Source organism: Coregonus lavaretus (assembly GCF_964263955.1).
Source record: "Coregonus lavaretus genome assembly, chromosome: 14".
Classification (NCBI taxonomy): Eukaryota; Metazoa; Chordata; class Actinopteri; order Salmoniformes; family Salmonidae; genus Coregonus; species Coregonus lavaretus.
The window spans coordinates 48,038,572-48,064,744 of NC_140001.1; the positions used below are offsets into that span (position 1 = coordinate 48,038,572).

A 26,173-nucleotide genomic window follows, 5' to 3' on the forward strand; every position below is an offset into this window, starting at 1 on the left:
GTTTTCCTCATCAATTTTAGAATAAGGCTGTAACGTACCAAAATGTGGAAAAGGTAAAGATGTCTGAATACTTTCCGAATGCACTGTATGTGGCATTGTGTTGTGTGACAAAACTGCACATTTCAGAGTGGCATTTTATTGACCCCAGCACAAGGCACACCCGTGTAATGATCAAGCTGTTTAATCAGCTTCTTGATATGCCACACCTGTCAGATGGAGGGATTAGCTAGGCAAAGGAGTAATGCTCACTAACAGCGACGTGCACAAAAGTTGAGAAATACTTGTTTTGTGCATATGGACAATTTCGGCAATCTTATTTCACTTTACATGTTGCGTTTATATTTTTGTTCAGTATAAGTATCTTTACTGCTTGTCAATGTTGAATTACTGCATGTTTTCTTAGTTAACCTAGCTAGCTAGCTGGCTAATGTTAGCTAGCTACTTAGCTAGCTCAAGTTGACAAGCCATTTCGGTCTGCTCTAAATTGCTCGTAAATATCTTGCTGTGAGACATAGAAAAACATTTTTCCTGTAGGCTTAGATTGAAGAGATGGCAAATAGGAGTGGCAATATAGTCCATTATCATCCTCAGATAATAATTGACAGGGTAGGTTTAGAGTGTTGTTGTTGGCATGTCATGCCTAAGTTTCCTAATCTTGCCAATCAAAAAAATAATTCAAGTAGTTGGCAATATCAGTGGGTTTTGTGACGAATTAGTCTGCTGATTCAATGAAGGACGGAGCCGAGTTCGCCTTTTTGGCCAAAATTTCATTGAAGGTGTTCCAAAGCTTTTTACGATCATTCTTTATATCATTGTTTCATAGTACAGCGTCTTCTTTTTGTTTAGTTTAGTCAAATTATTTCTCAATTTACAGTACGTTTGACGATCAGCTGTGTAGCCAGACTTATTTTCGCCTCGTCCCTCTCAAGCATACCATTTTTCAATTCATCATCAATCCACAGGGATTTAACAGTAATTTTCTTAAATGGGTGCATGCTTATTAGTACCTGGAAAAAGCAATTTCATAAATGCGTCAAGTGCAGCGTCTGGTTGCTCCTCATTACACACAACAGACCAGAAAATATTATTTACATCTGCAACATAGGAATCTCTACAAAACCTCTTGTATGATCTGTTATACACTATATTAGGCCAGCCTTTGGAACTCTGTCTTTCCTAGATATGGCTACCATATTATGATCCCTACATCCGATGGATGCGGATACTGCATTAGAGCAGATTTCTGCAGCATTAGTAAATATGTGATCAATACATGTGGATGATTTCATTCCTGTGCTGTTCGTAAATTGAAGAATGGGCAAAAATCCCAGTGGCTAGATTTGCCAAGCTTATAGAGACATACCCCAAGACTTGCAGCTATAATTGCTGAAAAAGGTGGCTATATATTGACCTTGGGGGGGGGGGGGGGGGGGGGGGTAGTTATGCACGCTCAAGTTCTTGTTGTTTCACAAGAAAAAATATTTTGCATCTTCAAAGTGGTAGGCATGTTGTGTAAATCAAAATGATACAACCCCCCCCCCCAAAAAAAATATCCATTTTAATTCCAGGTTGAAAGGCAACAAAATAGGAAAAATGCCAAGGGGGGTGAATACTTTCGCAAGCCACTGTAAATTAGGTTACTTATATTATGACTCCTAAACTTATTTTAGGCTTGCCATAACAAAGGGGTTGAATACTTGACTCAAGACATTTCAGCTTTTCATTTTTAATGAATTTGTACAAATTTCAAAAAACATAATTCCAAATTGACATTATGGGGTATTGTGTGTCGGCCAGCGACAAAATCTAAATGTAATCGTTTTTTAAATTTAGGTTGTAACAACAAGGACACAGGGACAACTCAAATTTCCGACTCAATCTTTTTTATTTTTAGTTTGCTTTCAGTTGATTGGTCTGTCCAGTAAATTAGCCAGTAAATTAGGTTGTAAACCTTTAAAGACAGAACAAAAAGTTACCATTTTAATTAAACATTTTAATGAACTTAAATTAGTTTAAACATTTAAATAAACATTCTAAATAACCATTTAAGCCTTTTACCATTGGCGTCTTTGGACTGAACCTGTGACTGAACTTGGAGTCTTCTCTCTGAAATGTGTTCTTCTGAATGACTGAGCCCCTCCATGCCTTCACAGGTGCTCCAAATCAGTGAAAATGACTGATCAGGTGACAAGCAGCCGGTTTGCTGCTGCTGGTGCACTCTGGGAAGTGTAGTTCTTTGACTCACTCCTGAGATTCAGCTCAACACCTCCCACTTAAGCTCCTGTTTTTTTCAAATCCAGAGAGGTCACACAAGCCCTTCACACCTCTGTTTGTTCTTCAATGGGAAGTAGAATGACAAGGCGTCTGACATCTCTATGAAGAATTGTGGCTGGGATTTTGGTTTGAAGCCTCTTCGTTCTTTCACCGTTTGCTCTTGTGGGCCCTTTTTTGCTGTTTGACTTTGTGAGTTGAACAGGATAGCTGGGAAAAGTCTTCACAAGCGCATCTCTTACGATGCCTTTGCTGTCAGCATTGACACCGACCACTCTAGCCAGCTTGTACTGTCCTCTTAGGGCGTTTTGGTCAGCCAACCAGACCACATCTCCAACAGCAACATTTCGCTCTTTGGTGTGCCATTTGTTCCTTATGAACAGATTAGGTCCAGCCAATTGGCTCCACTTCTTCCAGAAATGGCTTAACTCTGCTTGAATATGTTTAAGTCTTTTGTAAGGGTAGCCATCAAACTGGAAATCTCCAGGGTCTCCCTTTGGATTGAATTTACCCAGGCTTTCTTCCTCATCCGGAGAAGGGTTCCCGCCACTCCCTCGTGATTTGCTTTGTGGGATTCTTGTGCCAGCAGTGTAGACACCCATGCTTCAAAGGGTAAAACTGGCACTGCGGTCTTATCTTCGTTGAATGTCTGAATTCTGCCTCCACAAACTAGCAGCCCAGAGTTCACATCTTTGTACACTGTCAGTCTGCTTAGAGTTGACTTTCCTGAGTGCCTTGTAGGTCTTCTTTCTGCTGACTACTTCTTGCTTGAGCACTTGTTAATGCACCTGAGAATGCCTTCCTCTGGAGCTTGTTTACACTCTCCCTGGCATGAGCTGCAACCTCTCCAGCTGATTTTATAGGCCACTCCTCCACTGGCCACTTTAGGAACTCTGGTCCATTTTGCCATGTGGAATTCTCCTTCAAATCTTCAGGAGCACCCCCTCTTGTTATGATGTCAGCTATGTTTAGATCCCCACGGATCCACCACCAGTCTTGCACTTGTCCAGCCTTCTGGATTTTACCCACTCTATTTGCAAAGGTTTTGTACCCATAACTGACTCTTTGAATGGCTCCCAAGACCGTTTGACTGTCAAGTAGATGGAACCATCTCTCGATCTTCATTCGAGCATGCTTTTCCACATACTTCCTTATCCTGGCTGCGAAGACAGCACCACAGATCTCAGCTTTTACAGCTTCTCCCTTCTGATCCAGGGGTGTCAGCTTGGCTTTTGATTCAACTAATCGAACTTTAGTGCCTTGACTTGTCTCCCATCTTAAGTACATCACAGCTCCATAGGTTTTGTCACTTCCATCAGAGAATGTGATGCCCCAAGGTTTCACTTCCCAGCCAGCTGGTGTGAGGCTCCTGTGGAATTTCACCTCTCCAAGCTGCACATATTCTTCAAAAAACTGGATGGCTTCTTCTGAGGCTTTCTGAGAGAGGTTGGTCCCAGGTTTCTTGGGTTAGTTTCCCACCCCCTCCCTCTTGGAATGCTTTTCGAACAATAATTGCTCCCTTCTGTTTGGCAGGTGTAACTAAGCCAATTGGGTCGTACAGTCCAGCCACTTGGCTTAAGAGAGCCCTCCTAGTCAGTGGGTTAGGTGTCTCAGTTCTCACCTCCTCCTTGAGAAGATTTTTTCCAACTCTCATCTTCTTTTTCCTTTTGGAAAAGTTAACTGAGGTTAACATGTAGAGCTTGTCTTCATCCATTTGGTAGCCGATACCCAAGGCTTTGTTGTCTTCGTCCCTCATTTGATTTGGAAGAATTAAGGTTTTACTTTGTGTCTTTGTTAGAACCTCCATCTCCATTCCTTGCCTCCCACTTTGCCCTGACCGGACCCATGGTTTGAGGAAGAACCCTCCAGCTTTCAAGATCTCTTCGACATTTACTGTGATCTTGTCAAGTTTATTCAGGTCATTTTGGGAGGTTAAGAGATCATCCACATAACTGTCCTCTTCAATGACTCTGCGCGCATCCTCCAAGTGAAGAAAGTTGGGCAGGCGTGCTGTTTCCCTCATAGCCAACTGAGCAATGTAACCAGCAGGTCTGTCCCCAATGTTGACTCTGGTTATTGCATATTCACTTATCTCTTCATCTGGGCTGTCCCTCCAGAGGAACCTGTGAAGATGCATCTCATGCTCCTCCAGCCATACAGAGTTGTACATCTTTTTGATGTCTCCTAGAGATGCATACGTCCCTTCTCTGAACCTCAGCAAGACAGCTCTTATAGGGTTGAGAACGTCTGGTCCCTTCAGAAGAAGATCATTCATACCCACGCCTTTGTATTTCTGGCTACTATTCCATACAATACGAACCGGTGTTGTCACCGAATGAGGGTTTGGTGCCACCAGGTGGCTTACGTACCACACTGGTCCGTTCCACTCGTCCATGATTTTGTTGGTGAGTTTTATGGCTACGCCTCGCTCGACCATTTCATGGATCTGGGTAGCATATGCAACTTTCCAGTCTGGCTCTCTGCTTAGTTGCTTTCCATCCTTAAGAAACAAGCCTGGACTGCACTTTTGTTGTTCGGGAGAGAGGCTGGATCTACCGTCCAAGGATACTTTGCATCCCAATGTGGAGCCGGTGTGTGAGCATCCCCCTTCTTGTAGGTGAGGCCTTCTTTAATGATCTCCAGTTCCCTCTCCTCTGCCAGGGTCATTTCCTTTCCTCCTGGTGGACAGTTTCCACATCGGCATCCTCCACATCTTGGCTCACATGCAGCTCCGATGCTGTCCCAGTGCCACCACTCAAGGAACTCACGGTTACTGGCAGCTGTAAATTTGGTCTGAGTCACATCCTCCTGCTGTAGCTGGGCTGTGTCAGTTGTTGGACTTGTGATTTCTTGATATTTGACAGCTGCTGTCCTCATGGAGCGAGCGAAGTGTGTTTTGGACTCATATGCTGCAACCTCCACTTCTACAAATAAGTCGGGATGTGCTCCACCCACTGTTTTCCCCAATGGACCCTCCCACAAGACGAGGTCTCCGATGATTTTTACCCTCTGGGGAGCGAGTCTTCCCTCTCGGTGGCTAATGAGAAGTTCAACCTCTTCTGGCCTTTCCAATTCTGTAAGTTTGACTTCTGGGAATAATTTTTTCAACTTCTCAGGTTCAATTACTTGATGCACTCTGGCGATTTCATCCAAGCCGTAGCAGACCATTTCATGAGCTCTCTCTGTCCCTTTAGGTGTCTTGACTCTGGCTTTGAGGAGATACCTGTGTGTTCACCTCCATGGTCATACCACCAACCCCATGCACAACTAAAGTTGTCTTCTCATGTCTTAACCTCAGTCTTTCAGCAGCCTTATGGGTAATGTAGTTTGTGTCTGAAGCAAGGTCAATTAAAGTCCCAATCTTCTGCCCTGCGTTTGCCGTGACTTGCATCAACATCATGATCTCAGACTGGCCTGAAGCATCGAGTGTCACTGCGGTTTTGTTGGTGCTGGTGAAAGCCTTTCTGCATCGATCTGCCATTTCCTGGGAAAGTTCAGACAAGATCTCCTCTTGTTCCTCCGTTAGCTTGCTTTCACCTTTGCCGTCTTTTCCACTTTCTCTCTTCCCCTCTTTTGACTTCTCCGTTTGGGCAGAGGAAAAAATGGTGGTCTGGGGCACCACCTTCCCTTTTACAGTCTTTGTTTCTGCATAGGAAAGTGTATCTGCAGTATCCATCTTCATCATGGCATCCGAGACATTTTCTGCATGCTCCCAGCATTCTCAATACAGTTTTCTTTTCAGATAGCTTAAGTCTTTTGAACTTTCTACAGAAGAAGATTTTGTTGTTGTGCCCACTATCACCACATACCTCATCAAGCTCTTCTTTCTTTGTGGTTTTTGTTGAGGCAATCTTTCTGTCATACTTCTTGTCCAAACGATCTGATTTTTCTCACCTTCTCCACAGTTCTGAGCTGTTCGAGTCTCTCTAGTATTTCTTCTTGACTTTTCAGGAACTTCAAGGAGCATGACAGTGGTTGTCTGATGTGACATTGTTTCTGGGTTCAACCATGAACATCACCCTGTCTCTTTTAATGAAGTCAGGCAACTTGCTTTCAATGGATCTAATTACCAGTGGGTTATTTATGGCTCCAGAGTTTCCTAACTCTGTGAGATCTGCTAGAGCCTTCTCCACTGACTATGAGATCAATTACCTTTCTTGGTTGGTTCCCTTTCACATGTGGCATCTTCTCCAGCTCTTCCAGGATTTCCACTATGATGGTTGACTTGTTGCCATACCTGTTCTCGATTGGACTCTGAACATGTCATCGGCAGTGGTGTAGGTTGAAAGTCTGAGGTCTTTTGAGATTTTGTCATCCACACTCTCCAGGAGTTGAATTTTCTTAACTTCAGTTGATCCGGATGGCTCTCCCTGCTTTTGTAGCCTTTCCCAGTCTTTCCTCCATCTGCGATATTCTCTCTTGCTTCCATTGAAGATAGGTAGAGAGATTGGCTTGATTCTCACTATTGGTGTGGATGTTGCCGGTTGGGGTAGTAGTTTCACTCCTGTGCCTTGCTCATTGATCGTCCGTGCAGTGGCAAATTCAGGTCTTAACTCAAGCCTGTAGTAGAATGCTCTTACGTCCTTGACTCTTCCATCTAATTCGTCCTTTAATTCTACAGGGATCCATCACTCCCATGTTGACATTGCCGAGATGGCCTCTTTTATTCTCTTGTCCAAGAGAGCGAGGTGCACTTCATAGCCCTCCAAATTGGCACTTTCCACAGGTACATCAGCCGCTTTATCATTGGCTTTTTCTGCTTCCAGGATTGACACAAGAAGTTCACTCCTTCCATACCTCGACCACAGGTTTGTTTGAACAATGTCTCTTATCTCCGCCAACTTTGTTTCACCTTCATTTACAGATCTATCAATGTCAGCCTCTTACTGTTCATTAAGACCTGGTTCCTTATCCTCAGTCATGTCAGCCTCCAGTCCAATCCTGTAGTCATCGTTGGCATCGAGCATCTTTCTGAAACAATCTGAAAGCTTAGCGAATTCCTCCTTTAACTCCACTTGAAGCATGCTGCTTGCTCCTCTTGAAATGAAGTTGGCTTGTCTGGTGAAGCTGCTTTTTGCAGTGGTCCTCTCCTTTTTCAGCTGCTGGACCGACTTCCCCAGGACATCTTCCGCCATCTTGACTTCCTCTGCGTCAACAGCTTATTTCTGGATCTGAAGCCGTTCATCCTCAGGGCCAGGCCGCTCCGCGTGGTTTACAACTGTCAAGTCCTCCTCTTGTTCACCATCCAAAGGACACAGGGACAACTCAAATTTCCGACTCAATCTTTTTATTTTTAGTTTGCTTTCAGTTGATTGGTCTGTCCAGTAAATTAGGTTGTAAACCTTTAAAGACAGAACAAAAAGTTACCATTTTAATGAACTTAAATTAGTTTAAACATTTAAATAAACATTCTAAATAACCATTTAAGCCTTTTACCATTGGCGTCTTTGGACTGAACCTGTGACTGAACTTGGAGTCTTCTCTCTGAAATGTGTTCTTCTGAATGACTGAGCCCCTCCATGCCTTCACAGGTGGTCCAAATCAGTGAAAATGACTGATCAGGTGACAAGCAGCCGGTTTGCTGCTGCTGGTGCACTCTGGGAAGTGTAGTTCTTTGACTCACTCCTGAGATTCAGCTCAACAATTATACTGAACAAAAATAAAACGCAACACCTTCAATGATTTTACTGCGTTACAGTTCATAAGGAAATCAGTGAAATAAAATTAATTAATTAGGCCCTCATCTATGGATTTCACATGACTGGGCAGGAGCGCAGCCATGGGTGGGCATAGGCCCACCCACTGGGGAGCCAGGTCCAGCCAATCAGAACGAGTTTATCCCTACAAAAAGGCATTATTACAGACAAATACTCCTCAATTTCATCAGCTGTCCAGGTGGCGGGTCTCAGACGATCCTGTCTGAAGAAGCCGGATGTGGAGGTCAGGGGCTGGCGTGGTTACATATGGTCTGTGGTTGTGAGGCCGGTTGGACATACTGCAAAATTCTCTAAAACGACGTTGGAGGCAGCTTATGGTAGAAAATGTAACATTCAATTCTCTGGCAAAACTGCACATCTTAGAGTGGCCTTTTATTGGCCCCAGCACAAGGTGAAATAAGCTTTTTGTGCGTATGGAACATTTCTGGAATCTTATTTCAGCTCATGAAACATGGCACCAACACTTTACATGTTGCGTTTATATTTTTGTTCAGTATAGTTAGCAAAGGTTTGAAGTAGGTGCGTCTAGCTGTCTTATTTGTATTTGTTCAATGCCTCAATTGGATATATGGCTGTACAGATTCCTGGTTTGAATCAACCCAAGATGAACGCTGAAGACGGGACAAAGTGCATGACAAGGTGGCCCAGAGGAAGCCAGGTGCTCTCAACCCCTACGTCGCCCCATTCTTCCAAGATCTCACTGAGTTTGAATGACCACACACACGCCACAAGCTTGATAATTCCCTTGTCACCTGTCTTTTTACCCACAGTGTATCAGCCCCTGTGCTCTGGTCTCTCATTCTATTCTTTATTTTTCTATGCTTGTCCTAATTGGTGAGAAGAGATACTGTGATGTATTTGACAGTACTATTTTCCTTACTGTAAAACATTACAGCATCCCTGTACATTTACAGCAGGGATGCTGCAATATGTTTTTACAGTAAATAAAATAGTATTGTCAAATGCATCTCTGCTGTAAAGCAAAATTACAGTATTAAACTGGCAACTCTGGTGCCAGTATAATGCTGTACATTTACAGGGAGAAGCTTTACAGTGTAACTGTCCTAGTAGGTTCAGTAACAGGTTCAAGTTACTCACCTAGCTGTCCTAGTAGGTTCAGTAACACGAAGCAGGCGGCCAGGAAGTAGCCACAACTCCAAGCGGCCTCAATGTAGTCCTGCTGCGCGTTCCACTGGAACCACATGCGGATGCCGTCCTCCAGGAAGGTGCTGATCAGACACAGGCGCGCCACGTGAGGAAGGTATTGTTTGGTCACTCTCAGGAACTGCCAGAAAAGAGGAAGATGAAGTGGTTGGTTAAATGGTTACAGTCAGAGAGAGTAGGTCAGTCACAACACATGCAGTTGCAGGCTCGAGGTTACATTTTCCCTAGGTACAGATCTAGGATCAGCTTTCCCTCCCTCAATCCAAACCTTAACCATGAGTGGGGAAAATGCTAAACTGACCCAAGATCAGTATCTAAGGACAACTGTTGTAGTCATTAGTGGCGTTCCAAGCAGGACGTCTTCTGTCCAGTCACAGGTTAATAAAACATCTTCTGAGATGTGTTAGCATAATAAACAGACGACCTGGAATGCCCCCAGCATTGCCACTGGTTGCAGCCAGGAGAAGATGATTTGCTTAGATAGGCTACCTGGTATGTATTCTTACATGCAAATATAAGACCTAGTCAGTTGTGTCTACAGGGGATGGGTGAAGGGTGGGAGCACTGTTACATATCGCAATATACATTTTTGGATGATATCAATATTTGACGTGAAGTATCGATTTGTAAAAATGTTAATAATAATAATTGCTACTGTAGGTAGTGTTAGCTAGTGCTAGGTTAGCTGTACCTGTGCCAAAACTCCGGTATTTTTCATCCTATAGCTTGTTCTCCATCTTTTTAAATAGTGAGCCAACATGTTTTCAGCACTTATTTGCCTGACTGATCAAAACTCGTTTTCTCAAGCTCTCTCGTCTCTCTGCAGAAGAAAGCAAGCAATATGTTTGGAACATCAAATTGCAATATGGAAACGCAATTCATATAGAATCGCAATACATATCGTATCGGCACCGAAGTATCGTAATATCGTATCATGAAGGCAATTCTCAGCCCTAGCTTGTAGTAGTAGTACCTCTGAGAAAACTGGTCTGTTTCCCAGAGGTTTGTGTGTTAGACAAGAATAGCCAAAGAGGGCGACTTCTTATTACGTTTAGCCTAGATACTGTCAAAGTGAGCAGGTCTGATAACGTCACAGTACACTTCACTGCTACTATCAAAGTTGGTGTGCTTTTTAAAATCAATCAATAGCGGAGCTCTCACTCAGAGGTTGCAAGAGGGTGTTCAAGCATAGGCTATTCAATATAGGAAAGTAGGCTAACATTTGCCTCCCATACATGATAAAATACATGGGCGACACTACAGTGCTATTTGCAGGTTAGGTGCAGGGTTTTGTGCGGTGTAGAGTGGAGGACTCCTATTAGGCTAATATGTCCTACTAAATGGCCTGCATGCAAACAGACAGCAGCTATCCAAACACTGCCTCTGTTTAATGGTTAACAGAATCACTTCAATTAGGCTAAACTTTCCTCAATTGACCAATAGATGCCAAGATCGGGTCAGACAGATTTCCAGCACTAGTGGTGTCGTGTTTCCAGTGGCGATTTTTAAATGAAAATATTGGTAGGGCATACTCAATCAAAAAAGCTAATATGCATCGAAACCACTACACACAAACGTTATAACATGCGGTTATAATCAGTTTACTTCCCATAGTCAAATTCAGCATGAGTCTACAATATTGCTAAGAGTACTGGGATGCAGCCAAAACACTTCTGAGTGTGTCTGCCTCCTTCCATCCACCACCAACCAAAGTTGAACCTTTTCCAGCTTGCTATATTTTAACGGATTACCTTATTTCAATGTTTAGTGGATGCGCACCAAGACGTTTTATCTTTACTTCATAACGCTAAGTTTGAAAATTAATTGCAAAGGGATAGTCAACATGAGTGATAACTTTTCAGCTAGCTAGAAGACGTGTTAAACAATGAAGTTGACACATCAGTTCAATCAAAGTTACCGGAGAAAAGACGTTGACTTATGTGGCCAATGACCTTTAGCCTTCTAGGACGGGCACTTCCAATGTAACTATGGCAACACCCATGTGGACAGAAGCTGCCTGACCCTCAGTGGGCTCTCCCAGTAGGTGCTGCGGTGTTGTGAGTGACATCACCCTGAGCCAATCACGCACAACCAGATAAGCTCAACGACACCTACACTCTGGGCTTACTCTGGTTGCTCCCCACAGAAGGCACTGAGCGAGGCTGAAACAGCTGCATTCTGGAGCTGCCTTACTCAAAGAACATTTACCAAAACAATAATACGACAGGGAGAAGTCGAGTATGCTGCTTTATTAACTCAAGCAATGATTTTGCTTACATTGTCTGCTAACTGATATGATATGAATGAATGCCAGAATTACATGCAAAACAGCACCATCTGCTGGACAGTGGTGGGGCTGTGCCCCACATGCCTTGAATGACGCGTCGCCACTGCTTTCTTCCAAATGGCACCCTTTTCCTATGTATTGCACTACTCTTTACCTATGGAGGACTAAAAGTGCCACAATTAAATAAATAAATACACCATTAAATAATTACTTAAATGTGTCATTAATTAATTAAAATTAGAATTAAATACATAAATGTGTTATTAAATGTGTCATTAATTAATTCAAATACCGATTCATTTTATGTAAAATACATATATAATAATTTCACTATTTACATTTACATTTCATGGTCCTGCGTTGGAGTGCTTCCTGAATTACTTAAAACTGTCAAACTGACCCATCAAAAGTTGGTAGGCGGAACCTAACGCCTGATTGGTTACCCTCTGCATCAAGCCAAGACAAATCAATTCCGGATAATGTCAGCAGGTCCTGCTTCTACATCCTCTGCTAAGTTTAAAATGTCTCTAACCAACTCCCTGGAAAGTTCACGGAGATCCTCCATTGTCTCTATCCAGGTTGGCCTACTCTACTTCAGACCAAAGCAATGGATCAGACTAGATTCGCGTTAGCCCCGCCCACTGACTTTGATGGGTCAGTTTGACAGTTAAGTAATTCATGAATCACTGCAATGCAGGATCATGAAATGTAAATGTAAATAGTGAAATAATTATATATGTATTTTACATAAAATGAATCGGTATTTGAATTAATTAATGATACATTTAATAACACATTTATGTATTTAATTCTAATTTTAATTAATTATTGACACATTTAAGTAATTATTTAATGGTGTATTTATTTATTTAATTGTGGCACTTTTAGTCCTCCATATTTACCAGGGCCCTTAGGACTAAACATTAGTGCAAAAGTAGTGCACTATATAGGGAATCGGGTGCCATTGGGGACATATCATGGTAGGGATGTGCATCTTTCCGATATGCAGCTATACTGAACAAAAATCTAAACACAACATGCAACAAATTTCAAAGATTTTATTGCGTTACAGTTCATATAAGGAAATCTGTCAATTGAAATGCCCAGCCAATCAGAATGAGTTTTACCCCACAAAAGGACTTTATTACAGACAGAAATACTGCTCAGTTTCATCAGCTGTCCGTGTGGCTGGCCTCAGACGATCCCGCAGGTGAAGAAGCCCGATAAGTCCTGGGCGGCCGTGGTTAAACGTGGCCTGCGCTTGTGAGGCCGGTTGGACGTACTGCCAAATTCTCTAAAACGACGTTGGAGGCGGCTTATGGTAGAGAGAGGAACATTAAATTCTCTAGCAACAGCTCTGGTGGACATTCCTGCAGTCAGCATGCCAATTGCACGCTCCCCCAAAAATGGAGACATCTGTGGCATTGTGACAAAACTGCACATTTTAGAGTGGCCTTTTAATTGTCTCCAGCACAAGGTGCACCTGTTTAAACTACTTATTGATATGCCACACCTGTCAGTTGGATGGAATGTCTTGGCAAAGGACAAATGCTCACTAACGGATAAACACATTTGTGCACAACATTTTAGAGAAATAAGCTTTTTGTGCGTACGGAAAATGTCTGGGATCTTATATGTCAGCTCATGAAACATAGGACCAACACTTTACATGTTGCGTTTATATTTTTGTTCAGTATAGATACATGGGCTCCGATACAGGTCTGATAGGTTTTAGTTTGAAACAATTCGGTGCGATTCTGTTTGATTAGAGAACAAATCAATGCGATTTGGTGCGCTAATATTTGTTGCATAAACATTCATTTTCCATTCTAAATTAAAATCTGCTGTAGATGGAGCTCATGAGCTGGATCTGTCTGAGCTGGATCTGTCTGAGCTGGATCTGTCTGAGCTGGATCTGTCTGAGCTGGCCTGTGCCTGTAAATGATGTATGTCTATGGTGTACGTACTATGTAGGCACCTGAGCTGAGCCATAACGGAAACTAGGCATCTAACACCCCACTACCACAATCCGATTAGGAGGTGCAATGTAGCCTGTCTCTCCCCACTTTGGTTCTTTAAATCACCATCACCCACTAATTAACTTGTCATTTTTGCAGATTAACTATTTGAGCTAGCAATGTATCAATATTTATTGTTTACAAATTAGCTATGACACAGCCAATTAATATATAGCACAACTGTGGTCCTCCAGATGTGATGCTTGGCATTCAGGCCAAAGAGTTCAGTCTTGGTTTCATCAGACCAGAGAATCTTGTTTCTCTTGGTCTGAGAGTTCTTTAGGTGCCTTTTGGCAAACTCCAAGCGGGCTGTCATGTGCCTTTTACTGAGGAGTGGCTTCCATCTGGCCACTCTACCATAAAGGCCTGATTGGTGTAGTGCTGCAGAGATGGTTGTCCTTCTGGAGGGTTCTCCCATCTCCACAGAGGAACTCTGGAGCTCTGTCAGAGTGACCATCGGGTTCTTGGTCACCACCCTGACCAAGGCCCTTCTCCCCTGATTGCTCAGTTTGGCTGGGTGGCCAGCTCTACGGAGAGTCTTGGTGGTTCCAAACTTCTTCCATTTAAGAATGATGGAGGCCACTGTGTTCATGGGGACCTTCAATGCTGCAGACATTTTTTGATACCCTTCCCCAGATCTGTGCCTCGACACAATCCTGTCTCGGCGCTCTACGGACAATTCCTTCGACCTCATGGCTTGGTTTTTGCTCTGACATGCACCGTCAACCGTGGGACCTTATATAGACAGGTGCGTGCCTTTCCAAATCATGTCTAATCAATTGAGTTTACCTCAGGTGGACTCCAAGGTGTAGAAACATCAAGGATGATCAATGGAAACAGGATGCACCAGAGCTCAATTGAGTCTCATAACAAAGGGTCTGAATACTTATGTAAATAAGGTATCAGTGTCTTGTTTTGTTAGTATTTGTAAAAAATTCACACAAAAAAAAAAAACTTTTCGCTTTGTCATTATGGGGTATTGTTTGTAGATTGATGTGGGAAAAAATGATTTAATCCATTTTAGAATAAGGCTGTAATGTAACAAAATGTGGAATAAAGGGAAGGGGTCTAAATACTTTCCAAATGCACTATGTATTTATAACAGCACAATCATGGGCTTGGGCTCATTAATTCGTCTTTAACGTAGGGCTCATTAAATGTATTTAATGTATGGGTCATCGGGCTCAGGTAGCATCAGGCTAGAATTGTATATCAAAGCTCTAATCAAATCCAGACATAGGCCCATTTATATGCATTATAATGCTTTTGAATGGCACTTCCGTCTTTTGGCGGGAAATACCAGGTTACACAGGAGAAAAGCGATTGGAACATTTGTAAAATACCAGGAAAATATTCAACTCTAGTAGGGATGGTGTTAGACGGGTGATGAGCTGTGCCTGGTTCTCCAGACATTGCACTTTGCATTCAGGCCAACAAGTTCAATTTGTCTCCTCAGACCACAGAATCTTTTGCCTTATGCTCTGAGTCTTTTTGTAAACGCCAGGCGTGCCGTCAAGTGCCTTTTTCTCAGGAGTGGCTGCTGTCTGGCCACTCTCCCATAAAGCCCATATTGGTGAAGTGCTGTAGATACTGTTGTCCTTCTGGCAGGTTCTCCCATCTCAGCCAAGGAATTCTGTAGTTCTGTCAGAGTGATCATTGGGTTCTTGGTCACCTCCCTAACCAAGGTCCTTCTTAACCCGGTTGCTCAGTTTGGTCGGACGGCCAGCTCTAGGCAGAATCTGGGTAGTTCCATAATCTTTCTATTTCCCAATGATGGAGACCACTGTGCTCTTGGAAACTTTCAACACTGTAGAAATTGTTTTATATCCTTCCCCAGATATATGCCTCATCACAATTCTATCTCTGAGATCTACTGACAGTTCCTTGGACTTCATGGTATAGTTTCTGCTCAAACTGTGGGATTTTATATAGACAGCTGTGTTTCTTTCTAGAATCATGTCCAAATATTAGGTGGACTCCAATCAAGTTGTATTGGTATCGCAAGGATGATCAAAGGACATTGGATGCACCTGAGCTCAATTTGGAGTGTCATAGCAAAGGGGTGTGAATACTTGTGTAAATTGAAGTAATATGTACATGTGGGTAGAGTTAAAGTGACTATGCATAAATAAGCAGCAGCGTAAAAGAGGGGGTGGGGGGGCAATGCAAATAGTCCGGGTAGCCATGATTAGTGTGTAGATGGGTGAGGGGAAAGAAATCAATTTTGAATTCAGGCTGCAACAACAAACTGTTGAATAAGTCAAGGGGTATGAATACTTTCTGAAGGCACGGTAGCTACTACTTGCTAGCTTCATTGACAAACACATAGTTGGAACTTAGCTAGCAAGTGATTTTGGGCAATGATAAACAGGGTGTAGCTTGAGAAATACTGCACCAAACATAATTTCTTAATGTGCAATCTTCAAAACGAGCTCAAATCAGGAAGTGCAGTTGCCCTTTAAAAGGGAATGGAAACACTTCATTAAGTAAAGCTGATCATCAATCCACTAATACTAAACATGTGCTTGTAACATAGAAACATTTATTTTTGGGATTGTGATCTTGAACAATGTTTGTTTATTAGAGGTATGGGTAGCGCCATCTTGAACTGCCATAGTAACAACTGACACCAACGTGTCATTGATAGGAGTGAGCAAATTGTGAGGTTTGGCGTGGAGACTAAGTAAATGCTGCCACCGGGAGGCACCCCTACTGGACCTGAAAGGTTTCACAACTTTGACAGCTCTTTCGTTGAGATCAGGACAACAGAATTAAGGTAAGGAACTGTATACAATTCATTTTTAATGTTGGTAATTATATAATATGTACATTTTAGAGTATTTTTTCCGATTGATAAGATGAGTCAAATGAAATTTTGATAACAAGCCGAGAAGACAATCAGCCAAAACGAGGCAAGCTACCGTTAACTAGCCAGCCAGCCTAGTCGATTTAGCTCTTCTCGTCTTGTATTTTGACGCAAATGTTTTAATTGATAACTGCACAAAATACAATGCTCATATTTACAATTTGAAGAGTATTTGTCATTATGAGTTAGACCTAGCTGGCTAGTGATTAGAAACTAGCTAGAGATTAGATATGAAGTTAGTTAGCCAGCAAGCCAAGCAGAAGAGATGCCTGCTGCAGGATTGCTATTTTACCAGTAAAAACGTATGATTCCCATATAGCTAGCTAGCTACAGTAATTATTAGCTAGCTAACTACAAGGCAAGCTAACTATTAGCTAGCTGCATATGTGTATTTATATCTGTGATAGCTATGATTATTAAAATTAGCAAGCCTGCTGGCTGTTGATTGAAAGAATTATTATGTAGCCTAAGCCTGAAGCCTAACCTTTATGATGATAGCTAGGTATAATGACTGAATTTGTGAAATTGCTTAATTCTACATTTAGCAGTTGCGTGAGGCTTGGTGATGACGGAATCAATAGGCTATTAAACAAACAAACAGGCAACAGAAGCAGGATCTGTCTTATTTCTGTAGATATACGGTGCCTTCGGAAAGTTTCAGACCCCTTGATTTTTTCCACTTTGTTACGTTACAGCCTTATTCTAAAATATATATTTTCATCAATCTACACACTACCCCCATAATGACAAAGTGAACATATGTTTTTATACTTTTTTTTACCAAAACGGAAATACCTTATTTACATAAGTATTCAGTACCTTTGCTATGAGACTTGAAATTGAGCTCAGGTGCATCCTGTTTCCGTTGATCATCCTTGAGATGTTTTTACAACTTGGAGTCCACCTGTGGTAAATTCAATTGATTGGACATGATTTGGAAAGGCACACACACCTGTCTATATGAGGTTCCACAGTTGACAGTGCATGTTAGAGCAAAAACCAAGCCATGAGGTCGAAGGAATTGTCCGTAGAGCTCCGAGACAGAATTGTGTCGAGGCACAGTTCTGGGGAAGGGTCCCAAAAAAATCTCTGCAGCATTGAAGGTCCCCAAGAACACAGTGGCCCCGATCATTCTTAAATGGAAGAGGTTTTGAACCACCAAGACTCTTCCTAGAGCTGGCCGCCCAGCCAAACTGAGCAATCGGGGGAGAAGGGCCTTGGTCAGGGAGGTGACCGAGAACCCAATGGTCATTCTGACAGAGCACCAGAGTTCCTCTGTGGAGATGGGAGAAACTTCCAGAAGGCAACCATCTCTGCAGCACTCCACCAATCAGGCCTTTATGGTAGAGCGGCCAGACGGAAGCCACTCCTCAGTAAAAGGCACATGACAACCCGCTTAGAGTTTGCCAAAAGGCATTTAAAGACTCTCAGACCATGAGAAACAAGATTCTCTGGTCTGATGAAACCAATATTAATCTATTTGGCCTGAATGCCAAGTGTCACGTCTGGATGAAACCTGGCACCATCCCTACGGTGAAGCATGGCGGTGGTAGCATCATGCTGTGGGGATGTTTATCAGCGACAGGGACTGGGAGACTAGTCAGGATCGAGGGAAAGATGAACAGAGCAAAGTACAGAGAGATTCTTGATGAAAACCTGCTCCAGAGCGCTCAGGACCTCAGACTGGGGCGATGGTTCACTTTCCAACAGGACAACGACCCTAAGCACACAGCCAAGACAACGCAGGAGTGGCTTCAGGTCAAGTCTCTGAATGTCCTTGAGTGGCACAGCCAGAGCCTGGATTTGAACCCGATCGAACATCTCTGGAGAGACTTGAAAATAACTGTGCAGCAACGCTTCCCATCCAACCGGATAGAGCTTGAGAGGATCTCCAGAGAAGAAATAGGAGAAACTCAGGTGTTCCAAGCTTGTAGCATTATACCCAAGAAGATGAGGCTGTAATCGCTGCCTAAGGTGCTTCAACAAAGTACTGAGTAAAAGGTCTGAATATGTAAATGTCATATTTCAGTTTATTTTTTATTAATTAGCAAAAATGTCTAAACCAGTTTTTGCTTTGTCATTATGGGGTATTGTGCGTAGATTGATGAGGGGAAAAAACTATTCAATCAATTTTAGAATAAGGCTGTAACGTCACAAAATGTAGAAAGAGAGGTCTGAGTACTTTCCGAATGCACTAATATACACTGCTCAAAAAAATAAAGGGAACACTAAAATAACACATCTTAGATCTGAATGAATGAAATAATCTTATTAAATACTTTTTTCTTTACATAGTTGAATGTGCTGACAACAAAATCACACAAAAATTATCAATGGAAATCAAATTTATCAACCCATGGAGGTCTGGATTTGGAGTCACCCTCAAAATTAAAAGTGGAAAACCACACTACAGGCTGATCCAACTTTGATGTAATGTCCTTAAAACAAGTCAAAATGAGGCTCAGTAGTGTGTGTGGCCTCCACGTGCCTGTATGACCTCCCTACAACGCCTGGGCATGCTCCTGATGAGGTGGCGGATGGTCTCCTGAGGGATCTCCTCCCAGACCTGGACTAAAGCATCCGCCAACTCCTGGACAGTCTGTGGTGCAACGTGGCGTTGGTGGATGGAGCGAGACATGATGTCCCAGATGTGCTCAATTGGATTCAGGTCTGGGGAACGGGCGGGCCAGTCCATAGCATCAATGCCTTCCTCTTGCAGGAACTGCTGACACACTCCAGCCACATGAGGTCTAGCATTGTCTTGCATTAGGAGGAACCCACGGCCAACCGCACCAGCATATGGTCTCACAAGGGGTCTGAGGATCTCATCTCGGTACCTAATGGGAGTCAGGCTGCCTCTGGCGAGCACATGGAGGGCTTTGCGGCCCCCCAAATAAATGCCACCCCACACCATGACTGACCCACCGCCAAACCGGTCATGCTGGAGGATGTTGCAGGCAGCAGAACGTTCTCCACGGCATCTCCAGACTCTGTCACGGCTGTCACATGTGCTCAGTGTGAACCTGCTTTCATCTGTGAAGAGCACAGGGCGCCAGTGGCGAATTTGCCAATCTTGGTGTTCTCTGGCAAATGCCAAACGTCCTGCACGGTGTTGGGCTGTAATCACAACCCCCACCTGTGGATGTCGGGCCCTCATACCACCCTCATGGAGTCTGTTTCTGACCGTTTGAGCAGACACATGCACATTTGTGGCCTGCTGGAGGTCATTTTGCAGGGCTCTGGCAGTGCTCCTACTGCTCCTCCTTGCACAAAGGCGGAGGTAGCAGTCCTGCTGCTGGGTTGTTGCCCTCCTACGGCCTCCTCCACGTCTCCTGATGTACTGGCCTGTCTCCTGGTAGCGCCTCCATGCTCTGGACACTACGCTGACAGACACAGCAAACCTTCTTGCCACAACTCGCATTTATGTGCCATCCTGGATGAGCTGCACTACCTGAGCCACTTCTGTGGGTTGTAGACTCCGTCTCATGCTACCACTAGAGTGAAAGCACCGCCAGCATTCAAAAGTGACCAAAACATCAGCCAGGAAGCATAGGAACTGAGAAGTGGTCTGTGGTCACCACCTGCAAAACCAGTCCTTTATTGGGGGTGTCTTGCTAATTGCCTATAATTTCCACCTGTTGTCTATTCCATTTGCACAACAGCATGTGAAATGTATTGTCAATCAGTGTTGCTTCCTAAGTGGACAGTTTGATTTCACAGAAGTGTGATTGACTTGGAGTTACATTGTGTTGTTTAAGTGTTCCCTTTATTTTTTTTAGCAGTGTATGTTTTGGATAACGGCACAATAATTTGGGCTTATTAAATGTCTAATGTAGGGTTCAAAAAGTGTATTTAATGTATGGCTCATCATGCTTGAATTTTTTATCAAAGGTTTTGGCGGGAAATATCAGGTTATCTGGGAGAAAAGTGATTTATTATGGGGTGGAACAGTAGTAAAATACTGGGAAAAATCTCTCTCTCTCCAAATCCTAGCCACATTGAACACAAAGGGTCTTAAAAAAATAAATAAAAATACTTATCTTCAAGGATGCTTGGTACACCCAAGGATGATGCCACCATCCTTCTACTGATTTCCTTGAGGAACACCTCAGGAACCTGAGAAAGCGGCATCGGAGACCAGGACGGCGCAACTCTACAGCTGCAGCCGCCGAAGATGACAGACCAAGCAAGAGTCCTGTCCATAAGAGTCAGATGTGTCCCCTAAAGGAGACAGCCATCCAGAGGGCATAGACAGCCACCCAGAGGAGACAGCCTCCCGAGTGGCACAGTGGTCTAAGGCATTGTTAACTGTGCCACTAGAGATCCTGGTTCGAATCCAGGCTCTGTCGTAGCCGGCCGCGACCGGGAGACCCATGGGGCGGTGCACAATTGGCCAAGTGTCGTCCAGGGTAAGGGAGGGAATGGCCGGCAGGGATGTAGAGCATGGCGTTTGCAACACCAGGGTTGTGGGTTCGATTCCCACGGGGGGCCAGTATGAAAAAAAATAAAATAATGTATGCACTCACTAACTGCAAGTCGCTCTGGATAAGAGCGTCTGCTAAATGACTAAAAATGTAAAATGTATAGTGGATACATGAAAATGGGTCCAAGATCATGGAGGAAATCTCCAATCACAGTTGCTGGATACTTCAGGCATGGTGGGTCATTGTAAGCCACCCAGCAATAGGGTTAAAGTCTAATCCGTTTCCATACATGATTTGAAGTCTACTCATCAGGGTTTGGATCAATTCCATTTTGATTCCAGTCAATTCAGAAAGTAAACCCAATTCCTAATTGTCCTCATTGAAGAGAATTTGAATTTTTGTGTGCTTCCCGAATTGTCTGGTATTGGAATTGACCCCAACCCTGATACTCATACATTTACATTTTAGTCATTTAGCAGACGCTCTTATCCAGAGCGACTTACAGTTAGTGAGTGCATACATTTTTCATACTGGCCCCCCATGGGAATCGAACCCACAACCCTGGCGTTGCAAGCGCCATGCTCTACCAACTGAGCTACAGGGGACTTCTGTCAGTAGGCAGAATTCAATGTATGATTTAATTATAACTTCTATTCTTTTGACAGTTTCATTGATGTACAAAATGACATGCATTACAGCTTAGATTTTGCCATTGAAAGTGCTACTTTTCAATCTACCCTTCTAAGCTAAATGATAAACAAATTCATAGATTTGTTTGTCTACCTGTTCTCCGGATGTTCAACAAAGCTGACCGAAAACAGTTTTCACCGAGAAGATACTGCGTCTGGCCCACAAGGATATTCATGCAGAGAACCTGCTGTCAGAGCTGGAGGCAGGTGTGATTACTGCAGGTAAATCTTTTATTAAAACTACTCTCTCATGTTTATTCACTTTTATCCATTTTGTACTAAATCTTGGCTGATGGTGCTGCCAATGCTGCTCCCACCACCAATGTACTGAGTTGGGAGGAGTAATGTCCGCTCAACCATCCTCAAGGCCAAGCACACCTGATTCAACTTGTCATATAATCATCTAGCCCTCAATGAGCTGAATGAGGTGTGTTTGTCCAGGGCTACAACAAAAATGTGTACTGTTGCGGGTACTCGAGGACCAGGGTTGGGAAACACTGCTCTAATAGACAGGTCGGAACCAACATGGCTGAATACCTCTGGCGGGTGGCAAAGAGACCCGACCCCTCTGGAGGTTCAGTTGTAGACCTCAGACTGGTGCTAAAGTATGCACCGGACAGACGAGGGAGTGGAGGATGGCCACAACAATTAGTTGTTGCTGTTGTTCTTGTTTGGTTGGGTTCATTTTGTAATTATATAATCTCCTCCCCCTCAGTTAATAAATCCATGTTATTTGACTTAAAATGTGTTTTTCTTTATTGATGTGATTTTTATGGTGGTACAACAGTTATTGTGAATGGGACTCTAGGATAATTTGGCTATTTTAAATAGGCAATTTCATCTTTGTAGATCATCTCACCATTGTCATAGTAGCTGGACATTGTGATATAGTGGTGTAAAGTACTATACATATGGACTGATTTGCTTTGCAGTGAACATTGCTGCTGTGAGATACATGAGTACAGCATTACATGAGTAAAATTGGGAGGTCATAAACTGGTCATATTTTGGTTGGATATGAGTTATAAGGACGTCAGAAATAAGACCTCTTATTCAGGATGGATTCTGATTGCATATGAACGTCTCCTAGAAGACATCAGATTGACAAATCTGACAGTCATAGGACGTCAGGTATGCCTAAATGAAGTGAGTTCGGAAAAACGTAAGTACGCATCTTAGAAATAGTTCATATACAAACGTTATATGTCCGAACTCAGAATCAAATAAGCTTCACAAAAATAACATGGTCACTGTGGTAGAATGTTTATTTTGATTGGCGTTTTTCTTAATTTATTTAAGTCCCATCAGGTACCCTGATTTCAGATGTTTCCATGTGAACTGGATTATAATCGTTCTTGCAAAGCATGTAAACGTTTTAAACAAACTATTATGTTAATCTGATTATCCACAATAATCCTATTATTGGGTGCATGTTACTGTGCTCACTGCAAATTTAGCCTGAGGTAGACAATTCATAGACGCTAACTGCTTCAGCGGTGCACTGCTTCCCTAATGATGGTAGTATCTTCTGACGGGGGGAGTTTTGTTAAGAGCCCCCACACTAGTCTAAACATTAATATATTGCTTGCGGTACGTTTTTGGAAACATAATGAACCTATCTTTCATATAAGTGAAAAATAATTTTCTAAAAACTAAAGGCTAAATTACTACACACCTTTATAGTGTTAGTGTTCCCGCACAGCCATATCTCCATGTTAACATCGCTAGTTTCCAAAAACAGATTGAAGACATAGGCAGCCACCGGTGCTAATTTGCCATCTAGCTTGCGCTGAACACCTGTGTGTAATCATAACTGGGGAGGAAGATTAGTTGGTAAACTGGAGGCAAACACAGCTTGTGGATCTGTGCAAAACTGCTACAGTAACTACATTTTTTATTAGAAAAGTTCTGTCTCGCTGTGAAAGATAAGGGGCATATCAGCATATGTTTCGAAAACCGGTTTGAAAGCAATGATTATTGACGTGTCTAAACGTTAAAACACAGCGTCGGAAGTGTGCCAAATGTGAGCGAATGTAACCGATGAAAACCCTATACATGTATACAGAGAAGAGTTTTCGAAAGCTAAACCAGAGAGGTAGCCTCTACTATAACGGTTTCTGCTTCACGACTGAAGAATAACTCAAACGGGAAGGGACTACACTATCATTGTTCATGAATTAACATTCACTTTTTAAAATCCACATTCTAGTTTCACTATCATGAAAAAGTGAAAAGATCCCCTCCCCTTCAATGATGACTACTGACTGGTTCTGCTGTGGTCTTGTCGGTGCACTGCTTACCTGGTCCGCCACGTCCTCCGCATTGCTCATCAGATCGTTCTGCCCCATGTCATCTGAGACTGGTACTGCTGGTGCCACTGCAGTCTTCTAAAATTCTGACGAAATTTTGACCAGTCGCCTTAGGTCTTTTAAGACGCTAGCTCCTCTTCATCGAAGAAGTGCAAGCGCTACCTCCGCCCCATAATGCTTAGCGCTGTGTTACATAGCTCCCTCTGTAGGCAGTAATTGCCATAGCGTGCCACGTATACTAGTGTTCTGATTGGGAAGCACCCATCCCCTGTACACAGAGGAGACTGGAGGTACTGCAGTTTAACTGACGCGTAGCCCAGAAGACTCCCCCATAGAGAAGTCCATTTTCAAAATTCCTTAAAAAGAAACTTTCGTCATCACCTTTGTGAGAAATATACATAGCATTTTTTCCATGAATTGACTTCGACGCCAATTTTTTTCCATCACTCACAGCCGAAATTAGAAACGTTTTATATTCATGCTGATACATGGACGAGCTTGTGTCACATGCACACGCAGAAGGAAAAATGATCTAATGCCCCGTGTACACTAGCACGCGTGGCCGCGCGGTGAAACAACGCTTCCCATTCCTTTTCAATGGAAGGAAAGCGGCGAAGGCGGTGTCTTTGGTTCAACTTTCCAACTTCAACTTTTCCCAACTTTATGCAAATCACCAGCAGCGACCGCTGAGTGATGACCAATCATATCGAGTGGTTCCCATAACGAATTCAAGGCTATGCAACCCAAGGCTGGAGACATTCTTCAGCAAAGATGGCTGACAAAAATACTAGGATAGAAGCAAATGTAAGTAATTATAAAGAATCTAGCTAGCTAAAGCATTTACTACAAATTGAATGTACAATTTTGTAAGCTTGCCTTGTTGATATTTGCTATGCAATAGAGCTGAAGTAACGTAGCTAGCTAACTATTTTCTTGCTGATTGTGCAGTGGAGGATAAAAATACCTGTATGCCTATGGATGTGTAACTAGCTATGTAGCCGATCTGTGTATGGACCATAAAACGTTTGGCATAAATATTTGTTCAGAACCTAGCTATGAACCTCAGCTATCATAGCCAGTTGTATCAACTTCAAAACAGTCTGAATGACATTAATGAAGCCTATGGATTGAGTGGAATATAATAACTTTGTGCCAAGGATGTAAGTCGTATAAGCATGTAATTATTACCATGCATGACCCCCACATTGTAGCCTGTACATTGAATATATTCACTGATCATATACTCTACCTTGGCAAATAAAGGTGCAGTCTGTGAGACATTCTTTTTCAGTCATATCCAATACCAGGAGTATCAAACTCCAGTCTTTGAATGATGCCGTTTCTGCATGTATGTATTACAATTATACACTTCAACAGTGTTTACCAATCCTGGTCCTGGGACATCAATGGTTACACATTGTAACTATGCAATAGACTACAAACATGATTTAACTAGTTAAAGGCTGATTTGTAATTCATATATACAGAAACAGAATAAAACATCTTTAAAAACAGTACACTACACTTCCTATGCATCATGTAAATACTCTAAAACCGCTTCATCTTTTTATTTTTTCAATTGATTTTAGTAAATACTTTCTTAACACTTATTTTTCTTAAAACTGCATTGTTGGTTAGGGGCTTGTAAGTAAGCATTTCACTGTAAGGTCTACACCTGTTGTATTCGGCGCATGTGACAAATAAGATTTGATTTCACTATCTAATTTCCTTCATCTGCATTGATCTGAGGACACAGGATAGGTGTAGTATTTCATCAAATGAGAGACTTAATTTCAACCAGTAGAGAATGTGAAACGCTTTATTGAAAGAAGTTCATTATCCAAGTGTTATAAATACATAATACATGCATTATGAATATTATAATTGTAATATTATAAATTAAAGTTCAATCTGTACTTCAATGCACATCTGGTGTGCATTATAAAAACAGAGGCAGAAAGAGGAGGTGGGGAGAGAGGTGTGAGAGAGTGTAAAAGACAGAACGGGAAAGAGCTAAGAACAGAGGAGCAGGGAAGACAGCATATGATTAATGAATCAGTTCATCACAATTACATAATAGTGTCTCTAGCAGTGTCTCCTAACAGCCTTGGGCCCCCAGTTGGCCCAAAGGTTACCTTAAGAGTGGGTGAGATGGTGATGACGGGACTGGGGGTTGGCACCCTCTCTCACATCAAAACATACCTGCAGACGAGAGACAGATGGAGAGAGAGATAGCATGATTAAGCCTTGTGTTTTTTTAATTCTAACACTCAGTCATCATAATCATCAGGTGAAATGCAAAACTGACCTTGGATCATTAACTCTGGGACTACTACATCTCTATCTGTATTTCAATGTAAAGCATCTCTTTAATAATACTTCCTGTTGACCCAACCAAGTGACCACTCACCCCTCTATGTGTCAGCCA

At 42.6% G+C, this 26,173-nt stretch overlaps 1 protein-coding gene across 1 annotated transcript in view; it reads right to left on the reverse strand.

Moving 5' to 3' along the window:
* Window positions 1–24,019, reverse strand: part of surf4l (surfeit 4, like) — a 30,291-nt gene extending 6,272 nt beyond the window's left edge. Inside the window, exons 1-2 of the mRNA XM_084177459.1 lie at window positions 23,737–24,019; window positions 9,087–9,273 (exon numbers count right to left, since the gene is read on the reverse strand). Coding sequence (XP_084033585.1) covers window positions 9,087–9,273; window positions 23,737–23,784 — 235 coding nt within the window. The 5' untranslated portion in view covers window positions 23,785–24,019. The remainder of the gene's footprint in view (window positions 1–9,086; window positions 9,274–23,736) is intronic.
* Window positions 24,020–26,173: the final 2,154 nt, after the last annotated feature.